The 16,879-nt window shown below is 37.3% G+C and overlaps 1 protein-coding gene across 1 annotated transcript in view; it reads right to left on the bottom strand.

The window, feature by feature from the left end:
* The window catches only part of MSH4 (mutS homolog 4), a 126,974-nt gene that overhangs the window by 39,189 nt on the left and 70,906 nt on the right, over window positions 1-16,879 (bottom strand). The window contains exons 9-11 of the mRNA XM_010368601.2: window positions 11,260-11,334; window positions 1,825-1,889; window positions 508-677 (exon numbers count right to left, since the gene is read on the bottom strand). Coding sequence (XP_010366903.1) covers window positions 508-677; window positions 1,825-1,889; window positions 11,260-11,334 — 310 coding nt within the window. The remainder of the gene's footprint in view (window positions 1-507; window positions 678-1,824; window positions 1,890-11,259; window positions 11,335-16,879) is intronic.

The raw sequence follows: 16,879 nt of genomic DNA, 5'->3' as shown, positions 1-16,879 counted from the left end.
AAACAGGATCTCACTGTGTCCCCCAGCCTGAGCACAGTGGCACAATCATAACTTATTGCAATCTCACCCTCCTGGGCTCAAGTGATCCTCCTACCTCAACCTCCTGAGTAGCTAAGGACGACAGGCATACATCACCATGCCTGGCAAATTTTTTCAGTTTTTGTAGAGACAACGTTTTGTCTCTACAAAAGACTAGCTATATTGCCAAGGCTAGTCTCAAACTCCTGGACTCAAGCTATCAGCCCTCCTTGGCTTCCCAAAGTGCTGGGATTACAGGTTTGAGCTACTACACCTGGCAATGGAAGGTTTTCAAAAGGAGTTTAGTATGAAGGCTACCACATATGCTGTTTCCTTAAATGGCACTACATGCTCAACTTATATTTTGGTAACAAAAAATAAATTTAAAATATGTATGGCTAGTCATCAGCAGCAAAAAAGGACAGCATGTCCTGGAAAGGCTGTTTCATCCCTACAAAACAGAAAAACATTATCAAATAAATAAACTACCTGCTATGTCATCTACAATCTCTGTGTATGTTCTTCTTGCTATGTCAAGAAATTCATTTATGTTAGACCTCACTGCATAGCACTTCTGAGTCCTCATGTTCAGGCATCCTTTCATGTATCTTGCATCATCATTAATTACTGTTTTAATCTTTTCAAGTATGATTCCAAACCTAATATTAAGGCCAAAAGAAGAACATTATAGACAATAAGTCAAAGAGTTATTTTAATTTATAATTTGAATCACAGTTGATGATAGCAAATTTTTGTTGAAAGTTATTTTGTAATAACTAATTAAGCAACAAATATTTAAATTTGCTTAAGTTAGAGCTGTGACTATTTCATATTTAAACTGTTTCATCAGTCAGGACTAGTCTAAAACAGCATCAGGACCCCAAGAACAATTCTACGTCTGCTAATAGAGCTCACAAATTACATATACTGATGTGCCTGTGGGTACAAAATATATCTCTAAAGAACTGTTATAAAAATTCTAGCTTCATGCTCATTCATTCAATAAACATTAACTTACACCATGTATCAAGTACTTCGCTAGGTGAAGAGATTCAGAGAAGAATAACATATGATCCCTGCCTTCAGTAGAGGCAACGGTCACTAAACACATATGTAGACAGCGTTAACAGGAACCTCACAATTATCAGTGGTAAAGTGCAGTGATTATGCAAACCAGAAATCTGGTAACATATATTTTCCTCAACTTTTTCTTCATTCCATTCTATATTTTATTTGTAATTAAGCCAGTTTTATTATTAACTTCAATGTGTGACCTCACACAGGGTATATTTCTTCAATTAATAGAAGAATAGTTCTTAGGTATCACAAATCTTTTAAGTTCAGAATCAAGGTCTGGACTAAACCAGTAGTTCTTCAGTCCACAACTACTGATAGTTTAATAGTGTTAAAATTAAATGGCATTTAGATTGTATTCAATATTTATATCTATTATTTTTTGTTACATTAGACCCTTCATGATTTAACAAAATGAAGAAATATATTTTTATTATTTGCAAGCCTTTCCATGGAGAATGGCTTTAAAAAGAAATATTAAAATTGTGCATGGATTTCAAGTTCTCATGCTATTCTAATTGTCCTTTAACACAAATAATCAATGTGTTGTTACCCTATTTATTGTACTGATAACATGAAATGTACAATTAGAATTTTGATGAATAGGTTAAAGATTCTGTTAACCAAAACTCAAGTAATTGTTCCATAGAATACAACTAGAGTATTAAAATCAGTTATGATCAGGAAGAAGAGAATAATCGTATTTTTAAATAACAGTTGAGTGACAAAGACCTCTTGTCTTCCAAGGAACCATAGTAAGCTCTTAATAAAGGTGTGTTACAGTTCTTCATAGCAATCTAGTAAAGAACAAAATAAAAAAGTTAAGGATAAACAATTACAAGATCATTCAAACATATTATTTTACATTTGTTTAATACTTTATAGTTTACCAAGTGCTTTCTTCATTTCCTCATTTATATCCTCATAAAATATATTTTTAGCTATATAGCTGAGGATAGACAGTATCTTTCCCTTTTTCCAGATAAAGAGTACATGACTAATAAGTGCCATCCACTGCTTATTATAATTTTTATTTTCCTTGCCTCCCTACTAATTGTTAACACCCGGCTACTTATAGATATAGGTACTTAAACAACTACTGTTGTACATTTAGAGTACTCTACATATAATTCCAAAATTTAGGTTAGATATACATTAAACCAAAAAAATGCTTTGTATATTCATAAATAGAGTAATTTCTCAATTCTTGTATAGTAAAAATGGAATTTTATTTTGCTTAATGAAAACTATGAGGGGTCACTAACTAAATAAACAGAAAAGAAGAGGGGAAAGTATATTTAGTTTGACCATTACCTCCGTTTTTAGTTTGATATGAAGCAATGGTAATAACTTTTTTTGCTTATGAACAGAAAATAATATGCACAGACAGATAACTAAAAAATTCACCAAAACTGAAAGAAAAAAATTAAATCTACTATCATTTCAAAGACAAACATTCTAAATATTACAGTATATTTCCTGCCAGTATCTAAAATAAATAATTTTATATCATTGTATGCTCCTTCCCCAACACCTGACTTAATCCAGGTTGAGTATTTCTTACTCAAAATGCTTAGGACCAGAAGTTTCAGATTCTGGATTTTTTTCAGATTTTGGAATATTTGCATATGTACACAATGAGATATCTTGGAGATTAAACCTGAGTCTAAACATGAAAATCATTTATGTTTCATGTACACCTTATACACATAGCCTAAGGTAATTTTATACAACACTTTAAATAATTTTGTGCATAAAATTCTGTGTACATGGAACCACCAGAAAGCAAATGTGTCACTATTTCAGTCACTTATTTGTGATTGTTTGGCATCACTATCATTCCCAACTCTGAATTTATATGCTACCAATAAGCAATCATTTTTTAACATTTATTTACCCATAAGTACTTAACAGTAAAAAAAAAAAAAATGACATACCATTAATACAGTGAAAAAATGTGTTCAGGGTAACAGCACGGTAGCACCCCCAGAGTACCTGCATTAGCTCTTAAACAACAGCAACAACTAACAATTTTCAGTATCCACCTATGATGCTATATTTTGATTAAGAGGTTACAGTAAGCTGTACTTTATTTTTCTAAGTGAGATTAAACATCAGAAACAGTTAACGGACCAGGAAGTGGGTATTCTAAGGATATGGAGGCATTTTGCTGGCCAGCTTTTAAAAATGTTTCCTCTAGAGTCATCTGCTTCATTAATAATGGTTTTTGTCATAGAAATTTCTCTTTGATTTTATAACTGACATGATTTCTTGTTCTGTTATGAATGTGTGCTGCTCCATTCTCATATGGTAAAAATAGGAATTTTATTTTGCTTAATAAAAACTGTAGATTTTCAATAAGCCCATCACACATTTTTACCATATCTATAGGCATTTTTTCTGCAGTGTTACAACATCATCTTCATCATCATTACTGTCATGATCACCTTGAATCAGAACCATTTTGTCTATTTCATCATCTGTTGATTAATAAACAGCTGGAGCCTCATTATTGATGTTAAAAATGTCAATTGGCCTGGCACCGTGGCTCACACCTGTAATCCCACCACTTTGGGGGCCAAGGTGGACAAATTGCTTGAGCTCAGGAGTTCAATATCAGCCTGGCCCACAGGGCAAAACCCCATCTTTACCAAAAATACAAATAATTAGCTGGGCATGGTGGTGCATGCCTGTGGTCCCAGCCACTCAGGAGGCTGAGGTGGGAGGATGGCTTGAGTTTGGGAGGCAAACGTTGCAGTGAGCTGAGATTGCACCACTGCTCTCCAGCCTGGGTGACAGAGTGAGACCCCATCTCAAATAATTAATAAATAAATAAATAAATAAATAAATAAATAAATAAATACAAACTTCAACACCCACTTCTTCCAGCTTACTGACAGACTATGGAAGTATACATTTTGCATATTTTGGGAGGTCAGACATAATTTTTTCTCACTTGACATATGGAATCCTGCAAAGTCACCACTTTGTTTTATCACCATCATTGAACAGCATCACAGGCCAGAGGTTGTGCCAGGCATGTACAACCATGTCTTTAGTAACTATGTTGCAAGCACTGGCAACAGCATATACGGAATTCTTCATACTAAACTCCTTTTGAAAACCTTCCATCATCAGGTGTGGGGACTCACACCTGTAATCTCAGTGACTCAGAAGGATGAGGCAGGTGGATTGCTTGAGGCCAGGAGTTCAAGACCAGCCTAGGCAATATAGCAAGACCCCTGTCTATAAAAAAATTTTTTTTAATTAGCTGGGTATAGTGACATATGCCTGTACTCCCAGCTACTCAGGAAAAGTGGGAGGATTACTTGAACCTAGAAGTTCAAGGGTGCAGTGTGCCATGATTGTGCCACTGTACTCCAGCCTGGGCACAGAACAAGACTGCAACTGTAAAAAAACTTCCACATCTATGCTTCTGTTCACTGCTGCTAGCACGCTGTTCAAGAAAGTGTTTTTAAATTTACAAGAATAAAACAAACAACTTCATTAAAAAGTAAGCAAAGGACATGAACAGACACTTTTCTAAAGACATATACGTGGACAACAAACATATGAAAATAAAGCTCAGTATCACTGATCATTAGAGAAATGTGAATCAAAGCCACAATGAGATACCATATCACGCCAGTCAGAATGGCTCTTACTAAAAAGTCAAAAAACAACAGATACTGGTGAGCTTGTAGAGAAAGAAGAACATTTATACACTGTTGGTATATGAATGTAAATTAGCTCAACCATTGTGGAAAGCAGTGTGGAAATTCCTCAAAGAACTGAAAACAGAGATACCATTCGACCCAGCAATCCCATTACTGGGTATATATGCAGAGGAATATAAATCGTTTTACCATAAAGACAAATGCACATGAATGTTCACTGCAGCACTGTTTACAATATAGCAAAGACATGGAATCAACCAAATACCCGTGAGTGACAGATTGGATAAAGAAAATGTGGTGTATATACATCATGGAATACTATGCAGCTATATATATATATAAAAAAAAAAACACATGTCTTTTGCAGGGACATGGATGGAGTTGGAGGCCATTATCCTTAGCTAATTAACACATGAACGGAAAATCAAATACTGCATGTTTTCACTTAAAAGTGGGCATTAAATGATGAGAACTCATGGACACAAAGATAGGAACAACAGATAATGGCGTTTGCTTGAGGGTGAAGGGTGAGAGGAGGAAGAGGAGCAGAAAAAGTAACTATTGGGTACTAGGCTTAGTACCTTGGTGATGAAATAATCTGTACAACGAACCCCCAAGACACAAGTTTACCCACATAACAAACATGCACATGTACCCCCAAAACTAAAATAAAAATTAAAAATATTTTTAAAAGTGTTTTTATATTTACTCTTCATTGATCTAAGGATACTCTCATCACAGTCACATGGCTGAATTAATGAAGTCACATTTAGGGGAAACTATATGGCATAAACATTATTTTTGATGAAAATTGAAGCTGGAGGATTAACAGAAGAGTTGTCAAGGAATAACAGGATATTTCAATCATCATCCAATCCGGATTCCCTGCAGTGAGCATGAGCTGCTGATGTAAAATGTTTGTGAGACCAATTGGAAAAAAAAAAAAAAAAATGTCCCTGGTGATTCAGGCCTCTTTGTTAGCGTAATAATGATCGGGTAAGAAATTCACTCCTTGAAAACTGAGGACACAAGGTTTTATCTATGACAGCACATTTACACTTACGTGCGCCTGCTGCACTAGCACAGCCCAGAATAGTTGTTTTCTGTCCTTGGTATCCTTAATTCCCACAGGGGCTGCTTCATTACCTGTAGTCAGTGTCTTTCTGAGGCAATAATGCCAAAACAATGATGTTTAATCAGCATTATCAATTTGTTCTGGCATCAGATTTTCATCAGCAATGACCTTGGCAAACTCATCAATGAATTTCTCCAACGCTTCATGATCAGCAGATGCTCAATTACTATAAATCTTAAAAAATTTAATGTCATTTTCTTCTTAAATTTCTGCAACCAGCCTGTTAAATATTGACAGTTCCTTTCAATTTTCATTTCATTGTGATACATCTTCACTTGTTTCATGATCAGTATACCATTAAGTGACATGTGTTCACTGCGAGGCAGATGGACCCATTCTTTCTTTTTTTTTAAAATGTTATGCAGTGTTTTTCTACTTTTCATTAGCTTCTATTCATCACTTTCAGCATAGAATTCAGTTTATCCATTTGTTTCTTTAGGTCATATCTGGCAGTCATTCTAACAGCACACACTTCTTTACGACCTTTCACACTTATACCATTATCCAGTTTCTCCAACAGCTTGACTTTCTGTGTTATATATAAACGTTTAAGTGATTCCTCTTTTTCTTATCACTGTTACTGCAGGCCTTTATGACATTTTCTTTGTTTTGTTTTATGTTTTTGTTATCTTAACCACTAGAGCAAGCAGGCAATAAGCAAAAAACAGTAATGCACATCAGTCTTGGCCCTATGTGGGACATCATGGAAACTTGCCATTGGCACATCTGACCTGCCACTGTGTCACTGTATTACCCTTTGTGGGCATGTTTGCATAGAATAATCTGGGAGTGCACAGAAAAGATATATTACAGATGAAAGGAACTGGGAGGGTCTTTTTTCCCTTGAGGATGCTGAATAAACTGTGTTAAGTACCTGCATTTTGCCTGCAACCCATTATGTAAGATGAAGATGTAAAATTTTCCACTTGTGACATCACATTGTTACTCAAAATGTTTCTGAATCTGGAGCATTTAAAAATTTTAACTTTTGGGTTAGGGATGCTCAACTTACACTATAGCATGCATATAAAAAACTTTTCAAGGCAAAAATGTTTAATAATTCATAATATTCTAGTCTATGGAAAGAAAATAGTCTCTTCCTGTAATTATTGCAGTTCTACTCTACTACAATTTCTCACTGACATAAATAAATAATACTGTAATGACCACTGTTGGACATAAATAGTGGCCAACATTTCTGAAAAGTTCTTTTAGACAAATCTCTAGAAGTAGTATTACAGGATCAAAAGATATATGTCATAAACATTTCCAGTACAATTTCCTGTAAAGTACGTAAAATTGGAATTTTTATCAGCTGTTTAATAAATTGTCTATCTCATAGATCTCTAATTAGAAATGAGTTACATCCATTAAGATAAATGAAAATGTCTGCTTCTTTGACAGATAAGAACAATGGTTTTAATTGGTATTGCTTTGATTAATAATGAGGTTAACATTTTTGGTACTATTTATGAATCACTTTGATTTCCTTCTTTGGGTCATTTTCCATATTTCCATTGGCTTTTCAATATTTTCCTATGAAATTACATGAGTTTTATGATGACAGAAATCAGTATTTTGTCTGTCTGATATGGTTAGGCTTTGTCTCCCCACCCAAATCTCATCATAAATTATAATTCCTATAATTCCCACAATCCCCACTTTTCCAGGGAGAGACCAGGTGTAGGTAATTGAATCATGTGGGCAGTTTCCCTCATGCTATTCTCATGATGGTGAGTGAGTTCTCACAAGATCTGATTGTTTTATAAATGTAGGGTAGTTCCTCCTGCATTCCCTCTCTTTCTTGCTGCCTTGTAACAAAGTTTCCTTGTTTCCCCTTCTCCTTTTGCCGTGATTGTACCTTTTCTGAAGCTTACCCAGCCATACTGAACTGTGAGTCAATTAAATCTCTTTCCTTTATGAATCGCCCAGTCTTGGGTAGTTCTTTATAGCAGTATGAAAACAGACGAATACACTGTCATTTGTTATAAATTTTTCCTATCTTTGCCTTTTACTTTGCTTTTGACATAACAAAGTTTAACATTTGTGTTTCATGAAATCTCTCAATATTTTTCTGGTGATTTATTCCATTTATTTCATTACAAGAAAGGTGATAACATTTTTGAAGTCTTTTGCCACATTAACTATATATATTTGTATTAGTCCATTCTCATGCTGCTAAGAAAGACATATCCAAGACTGGGTAATTTATAAAGGAAAAAGGTTTAATTGACTCACAATACCACATGACTGGGGAGGCCTTACAGTCATGGCAGAAGGTGAATGTGGAGCAAAGTCATGTCTTACATGGCAGCAGGCAAGAAGAACATGTGCAGGGGAGCTCCCCATTTAAACAACCATCAGATCATATGAGACTTATTCACTACCAGGAGAACAGGGTGGGGGAAACTGCCCTATGATTCAATGATCTCCACCTGGCCCTGCCCTTGACATGTGGGGATTATTACAACTCAAGGCGAAATTTGGGTGGGGACACAGCCAAATCATATCATTCTGCCCCTGGCCCCTGCCAAATCTCATGTCTTCACATTTCAAAACCAATCATTCCTTCCAAAGAGTCTCCCAAAGTCTTAACTCATTTTGGCATTAACTCAAAAGTCTACAGTCCAAAGTCTCATCTGAGACAAGGCAAGTCACTTCTGCCTATGAGCCTGTAAAACTGAAAAGCAAGCTAGTTACTTCCTAGATACAACTGGCGTACAGGCATTGCATAAATACACCCATTCCAAATAGGAGAAAAAGGCCAAAATGAAGGGACTACAGGCCCCATACAAGTCCAAAACCCAGTGGGACAGTCAAACCTTAAAGCTCCAAAATGATCTCCTTTGACTCCATATCTCACAAACAAGTCACACTGATGCAAGAAGTGGACTCCCACAGCCTTGAGCAGCTCAGCCCTTGTGCCTTTGCAGGGTACAGCCCCGTGAACCCTACAGTTGCTTTTAAGGCTGGTGTTGAGTGTCTGTGGCTTTTCCAGGTGCATGGTGCAATCTGTCAGTGGATCTACCCTTTTGGAGTCTGGAGGACAGTGGCCCTCTTCTCACAGATCCACTAGGCAATGCCCAAGTAGGGACTCTGTGTGTGGACTTTTGCCCCACATTTTCCTTCTGTGCTGTCCTGACAGAGGCTCTCCATGAGGGTCCCGTCCCTGAGGCAAACTTCTGCCTGGACATCTAGGCGTTTCCATACATCCTCTGAAATCTAGGTGGAGGTTCCCAAACCTCAATTCTTGACTTCTGTACACCTGCAGGCTCAACACCACATGGAGGCTGCCAAGGCTTGAGGCTTGCATCTCTGAAGCCATGGCCCACGCTGTATGTTGGCCACTTTTAGCCATAGCTGGAGCAACTGGGATGCAGAGCACCAAGTCCCTAGGCTGCACAGAGCAAGGGGGCCCAGAAAACCATTTTTTCTTCCTAGGCCTCTGGACCTGTAATGGAAGGGGCTGCCACAAAGGTCTCTGACATGACCTAGAGACATTTTCCCCATTGTCTTGGTGATTATTAACTTTTGCCTCCTTGTTACTTATGCGAATTTCTTCAGCTGGTTTGAACTTCTCCCCAGAAAATGGGATTTTCTTTTCTGTTGTATCCTCAGGCTGCAAATTTTCCAAACTTTTAAGCACTGCTTCCTCCTGAATGCTTCACTGCTTAGGAATTTCTTCTCCCCAGATACCCTCTCTCTCAAGTCTCCAGGGCAGGGGAAAATGCTTCCAGTCTCTTTGCATAGCAAGAGTGACCTTTATTCCAGTTCCCAAAAAGTTCCTCATCTCCATCTGAGACCACCTCAGCCTGGACCTTGTTGTCCCTCTCACTATCAGCATTTTGGTCAAAGCCATTCAACAAGTCTCTAGGAAGTTTCAAACTTTCCTACAACTTTCTGTCCTCTGAGCCCTCCAAACTGTTCCAGTCTCTGCCTGTTACCCAATTCCAAAGTTACTTTCATATTTTCAGGTACCTTTACAGCAGCACCCCACTCTACTGGCAAAATTTACTATATCAGTCTGTTCTCAGCTGCTAATAAAGACATACACATGACTGGGTAATTTATAAAGGAAAAAGGTTTAATTGACTCACAGTTCCACATGGCTGGGGAGGCCTCACAATCATGGCAGAAAGCAAATGAGGAGCAAAGTTACATCTTACCTGGCAGTAGGCAAGAACATGTGCAGGGCAACTCTGCTTTATAAAATCATCAGAACTTGTGAGACTTATTCACTACCAAAAGAACAGTATGGGAGAAACCACCCCCACGATTCAATCATCTCCACCAGGCCCTGCCCTTGAAATGTGGGGATTCTTACAATTTAAGGTGAGATTTGGGTGGAGACAGAGCCAAACTGTATTAATATTTATTAGAATAATTTCTAAAATAAAATTATTCCATATTTTTCATTATTTCTCTTTCAAAATCAGTTCCCTTTATCACTTTAATAAAAACAAGTTTTACACAGTGTAGTATTTAAAAGTTAATGAGAAAATAATCATCTTGTAACCATCAGGGTAATAATTACTTCAGGTAAGAGTCATCAGTTTATTCTACAATCAATTAGTGGAAGTTTGATGAGGATGGGGTTATTTACACATTCTCAATATAACTCTTCATAGATTAAGAACTTATTAATCACAAAAGAAAATCTGAATTTATGGTGAAGAAATTGATCAGTTAATATCACCAAGAATGAGGAAATGGCATTATGTGCCTCTTGATGTGATGTACTAAAAAGGATACATCATAGGGTATTAACGCCAAATATGCATAGATGAATTTAATCAGGAGAAAGCAATCACATAAATTGAGGAAATGAAATTCTATTTAAAAAATTGACCCTTATGCTTCAAAATGTCAGTATCATGAACAAAGGCTGAGAAAGTTTTCCACTTCAAGAGAGTTTTAAAAAACATGGCATTAAATATAAGATATGATCCTGAATTGGACCCTATATCAGGAAAAAATGCTATAAAGAACATTATTAGAACAATTTTAAAAATTTGAATATAGTATACATACTATAAAATAGTATTGCATCATATTAATATTCTGAATTTGATAATAATATTATGATTATATAAGAGAATATCTTTTTTTAGGAGACTTTAGTCTCCTAAGTACTTACTACTTTAGTACTTAGGTACTTCAGTTTATTCTCAAATGGTTCAGTAAGTGTAATAAGGCTAATGTGTATGTGTGTGTAAAGTATGTACAAGGAGAAAAAGTATGGGGAATTCGCCATGTTATTCTTGCAATTTTCCCTGAGTTTGAAATTTTTTCTGAACAAAAAGTTAAAAAATAATGCTGGACATGTTTTGTATGATAAACACACATATAAATTACCTTTAAAGGATCCACAAGTTCCAAGGTATGTTTCAAGTATATTAAATTTGTTATCTTTGATTCAGCAGCATTGACCTGTTAAGATAAAAACCCAAATTTGGATGGACACCATAAGTATTTAATAGAATAATGGGTTTTCCTCTTGAACATTCTTACTCTTTGCATATTCCATATATTTTTATATGTCAGCCTAGCCACAATGCAAGCCTAAAGAATGATAAAAAATTATTGACCCACCATAATTAACCTAGTGCACTATTTTCCCAAAAGTCTGAAAATGAGAAGAGTTCATCTCATTGTATCCAATTTTCATTTCTATTTCAATTTATTGGGTTCAATTTAAACTGAATAGCAAAAGGAGATGCAGTCCAATCTTGAGCAGCACCAAGAGAGTAATATTAACTGAAAAAGGCACAAAGAGTATTTGTAGATAGATGATATTTTAAAAGGCTGAATCCAAACCTCCCAGATAGTTATAGAACAACATGGATTTCCCTCATTGGCTCCTGTTTATTCAAGTAAAACTATTTTCATAATTCCGCTAGGAATTATAGTTTGCCAAAATAAAGCTACATCGACATTCCAAATTTTATTAATAAATTTTATATAAATTAAATTGCACTCTAGAGTTGAGCAGTGTTACCAAACCTGGAGGAATGAGGAATGATCCTGTGCCTGGACTAACTTACTAATACTGACAGATGAAGTAGAGTTTTAGGATACTACAATTATGACATAATGTACTTGATATGAAGATGTTTCTTTTTTCTTTCTTTCTTTTTTTTAATAGAGACGGGGTTTCACCATGTTGGCTAGGCTGGTCTCGAACTCCTGACCTCAGGTGATCCACCCATCTTGGCCTCCCAAAGTTCTGGGATTACAGGCATGAGCCACCACGCCTAGCCAGATGTTTCTTTTTGAGGTACCCTGGTCTATAGCCCCACTGCACAATACCAGGACTGTTCTGTGACCATATGTATCAATTTAGAAAAAATGCCATAATAAATGTTGCTAGCCCCAAGTGGGTTATGTCATATTCTCTTATAGTCTCTCTGAAACTAACTGGAAGATTAAAAATAAATAAAATTCGCTAAACAGAAAACAACTATCATCACTATCACTAAAGGAGAATAATTCATGCTAGGAGTAATGGCTCATGTCTGTAATTCCAGCATTTTGGGAGTCTGAGGTAGGAGGATCACTTGAGTTCAAGAGTTTGAGACCAGCCTGGGCAACAAGGCAAAACTCTGCCTCTACAAAAAGAGAAATTTAGAAATTAGCTGGGTGTGGTGGCACATGCCTGTGGTCCAGCTACACAAAGGGTGAGGTGGGAGGACCACCTGAGCCCAGGTGGTTGAGCCTGCAGTAAGCAGTGATCACACCACTGCACTCCAGCCTGGGTGACGAAGTGAAACCCTGTCTCAAAAAAGGCCAGGGGGATAATTCCAAAAATAGCTAACACACCATTGAAGAAGAATAAGGAGGAAAGACTAACTGTAATGAATGTCAACTTCTAATAAAATTACAGTAATTAAGAAATGATGGTATTGACATAAAAACAGAGAGTCCAATGGAACAGAATAATGAGTCTAGAAACAGAGCTAAGCATATATATGGGCACTCGATTTATGGCAAAGGTTGACTGCAGAACAGTGGGGAAAGGAGAGTCTTTTCCATAAACAGTACCAGTAGAATTATGAATTAATATGGGAAAAAAAGAAACACGGCCCTTCCCTCAACCTACACACAAAAATTAATTCCAGATGGATTGTAGAACTAAGCATAAAAGGTAAAACAATAAAATATCTGAAATTAATAAAGAAGAATATCTTCATGGCCTTGAGTGTTCTAATTAACTTTTATAGATTTTGTAATTGATGATTTGGCATCCATTAATCACATGATGAAACTAATAGCTAAAGTTGTTTACATCTCCCTTGCAGTCTGGCTTTTGTGGGCATGTGAAAATCATATTACGAAACCCCAATCGCAAACTTCAACATCTGTGTTTTACTTCCTGCCCAATAGGCGACTTCCCTACCTAGCAACTTCCTGGTACTGTAGTAATAAGGGGTTTTGCCCATGTTTCTCCTTGCTCCTTCTGCCTCTCGACCAACCCTAGTACATCCCCAGGTGGTCCTGCCTGACATGCCCTCTCCTCTTGGGAACTTTAAGTCATAAACAATGGCATTAGTATCTCCATGTTATCATTCAATCACCTTCATAGATCAAAATTCCATGGGTACAATCAAGATATTAGAGTAGGTAAAGACTTCTTATGCAGGACATAGCAAACACTAACTATGAAGGGAAAAAAATTGATAAACTAGATCCATTTAAATTACAAATTTCTATTTATCAAAAGATATTACTAAGTCAAGATAGGTTCTCCAAAAGTCAACTCTGAGAAACTAGAATTTGAGAGCAAATAATTTATTTTAAAAAATAATTCCAGCAAAAACAGGCAAGGGAGTGGGGAAGGAAGACAGAGAAGGAAAGAATACCAACACAGGTTACCAATTTGTCTCCATCTCTCAGATGGAGACATCTGAGAGATGGCATAGAGTAAGTTTCAGAAGCTATCTCCAGAGGTAAGGAAAATGGGGTATTTATTCATCAACTCCTATTCAGTGTTGGTTAAGAGCTGCTGCCAGGGCATCAATTCCCTAATACTCTCCAGCCTCTCTTATGGCCAGAGAATGTCTTCAGAAAGCAGAGTCTCAGCTGCTTCAAGCAAGAAGTCTTCCTGCACAAAAGTTAATACCAAGGCAATGTGGGTAGCATAGCAACAGCATCTATCCCACAATACTCAGTGCAAATTAAACTACAAAGTGGGAAGAAATATTTGCAACACACATAACCAAAAAAGGGCTTATATCTAATATGTGAAAAGAAGCTCTACAAATCACAAAAGCAGATAAACTCAATAGAAAAATGAGTAAGAATCCCAAGCAATATTTTCACAAAAGAAGATATTCAAATGGTCAATATACATATGAAAGGATGCTCAACCTCATTAATAGGAAAATGCAAATTAAAACCACTGTTTATCAAAATGCTATGGCTAAAATTTTAAAACCAGTAATATCTGGTTTGGGGAAGACAAATTGGAGTTCTCATACACTGATGGGAGGATAAATTGATAAATCATTTTGAAAAACATTTTGACATTATCTACCAAAGTTGAATATATGCATACGCCATGACCCAGAAATTCCACTCCTAACTATATACCAAATAAAAACATATGTACAATTACATTAAGAGATGGGTACAAGGTTGCTTAGCAGTATTATTTTTTATTGCAAAGCTGTCAGCAACTCAAAAGTTGAGTTGAAATGGATAAATGAATAATAAATGGATAAATGGATAATGAAATAGATAAATAATGGCATATTCATATATATAGCAGTGAAAATAAATGAGCTAAAGCTACCTGAAACAACATGGTTAAATCTCACAAATATAATGTTGATTCAAAGAAGTCAGGCACAAAAAATATGCATTGAATAATTCCTTTATATATACAGTTTTTAATAGATCAGGTCAAACTAAATTATAAAGGAAAGGAAATGATTACTAAAAGTGGTTTCCTTTTGGAGACAGGTAGAAAATAACGCATGGCAAGGAGAAGGAGGGGAATTTTTGAGGTATTGGTGATAACTATTTCTTTACGTGAGTGGTTGTTACATGAATGTTCACTTCGTGATAAATCAATGTAGCACTACATTTTTATTTTGTACAGTTTTCTGTACTGTATATTATTTCTCGTTACTTTAAAAAAGTCTAAAAATAATAATAAACAGGAAGGTAGAAAGAAAAGAGTACTCTTATGGAAGGCAAAAGAAGAAAATGGGAAATGAGTGTGTTCATCTGAGTCAAATTTGCTGCTAGGTCAAGCATGATGAGCGCTGCCATTAACCACTGGATTTAGCAATATGGAAATCATGGGTGGCTTTGAGAAAATGAGCATAATTAAGATACACCAATTACGGATAATCCTTCCAGTGGACTGGTGAGGCGAAGATTTGTTTGGAATGGGTTTGGAGAGAAAATAAGCCTAATTAGATACATCAGTTACAGATAATCCTTCCAAAAAAATATTGCTTTACAGAGAAACAGAAGAAAAGTAGAGGGGGAAGTAAAAACAAGCAAAAAAAAAGCCATTTTGTATTTTTTTAATGAAGTGATAACAGCATGTTTGAATTTCTCTTTGACTTAAGCATCTTGTGCCTTCTGTCGGCATCTAAGAAACTATGGCAGGCCAACTAGTTAGTTTGCAAGTAGGGTAGAATCTCAGATCCCTTGCAGTTCTAGATAATACTATGCTGTAATTGCTTATTTTATTTTTACCCAAAGATAACATCAGAGTATAAATTTTTCTGGATGAGAGCTGTAATTCTTACTGTATTTTAGCACTTATAACAATACTTACTAAAATGAATCATAGAATAAATCAAAGGAGTCATATACTTCAGATACTCTATATATGGCAGTCTGAAATCATTTAAAAAAAATTACTCAGGGGCGGAGCAAGATGGCCGAATAGGAACAACTCCAGTCTCCAACTCCCAGCGCGAGCGACACAGAAGACCGGTGATTTCTGCATTTTCAACTGAGGTACTGGGGTCATCTCACTAGGGAGTGCCGGACAATCGGTGCTGGTCAGCTGCTGCAGCCTGACCAGCGAGAGCTGAAGCAGGGCGAGGCATCGCCTCACCTGGAAGCGCAAGGGGGAAGGGGATCCGTTTTCCTAGCCAGGGGAACTGAGACACACAACACCTGGAAAATCGGGTAACTCCCACCCCAATACTGCGCTGTAAGCATACAGGCATTCCAGGAGAATATATCCCACACCTGGCCGGGAGGGTCCCACGCCCACGAAGCCTCCCTCACTGCTAACACAGCAGTCTGCCGCGATCTATCCGCAAGGCAGCAGCGAGGCTGGGGGAGGGGCGCCCGCCATTGCTGAGGCTTAAGTAGGTAAACAAAGCCGCTGGGAAGCTCGAACTGGGTGGAGCTCACAGCAGCTCAAGGAAGCCTGCCTGTCTCTGTAGTCTCCACCTCTGGGGACAGCGCACAGCTGAAGACCAACAGGGGAAGTAGCGGGAGCCGGTGCAGACGCGAACGACTCTGTCTGACAGCTTTGGGGAGAGCCGCGGATCTCCCAACGCGGAGGTTGAGATCTGAGAACGGACAGACTGCCTGCTCAGGTGTGTCCCTGACCCCTGAGTAGCCTAGCTGGGAGAAATCCCCCACTAGGGGCAGTCTGACACCCCACACCTCACAGGGTGGAGTACACCCCTGAGAGGACACTTCCAAAGGAAGAATCAGACAGGTACACTCGCTGTTCAGCAATATTCTATCTTCGGCAACCTCTGCTGCTGATACCCAGGCAAACAGGGTCTGGAGTGGACCTTAAGCAATCTCCAACAGACCAACAGAGAGTCCTTCTGACTGTCAGAAGGAAAACTATCAAACAGGAAGGACACCTATACCAAAACCCCATCAGTTCGTCACCACCATCAAAGACCAGAGACAGATAAAACCACAAAGATGGGGAAGAAGCAGGGCAGAAAAGCTGGAAATTCAAAAAATAAGAGCGCATCTCCCCCTGCAA

This window comes from Rhinopithecus roxellana, chromosome 12, assembly GCF_007565055.1.
Source record: "Rhinopithecus roxellana isolate Shanxi Qingling chromosome 12, ASM756505v1, whole genome shotgun sequence".
In the NCBI taxonomy this organism is placed as follows: domain Eukaryota; kingdom Metazoa; phylum Chordata; class Mammalia; order Primates; family Cercopithecidae; genus Rhinopithecus; species Rhinopithecus roxellana.
The sequence above is the reverse complement of the archived record's forward strand: the minus strand, read 5'-3'. Positions and strand labels throughout refer to the sequence as shown.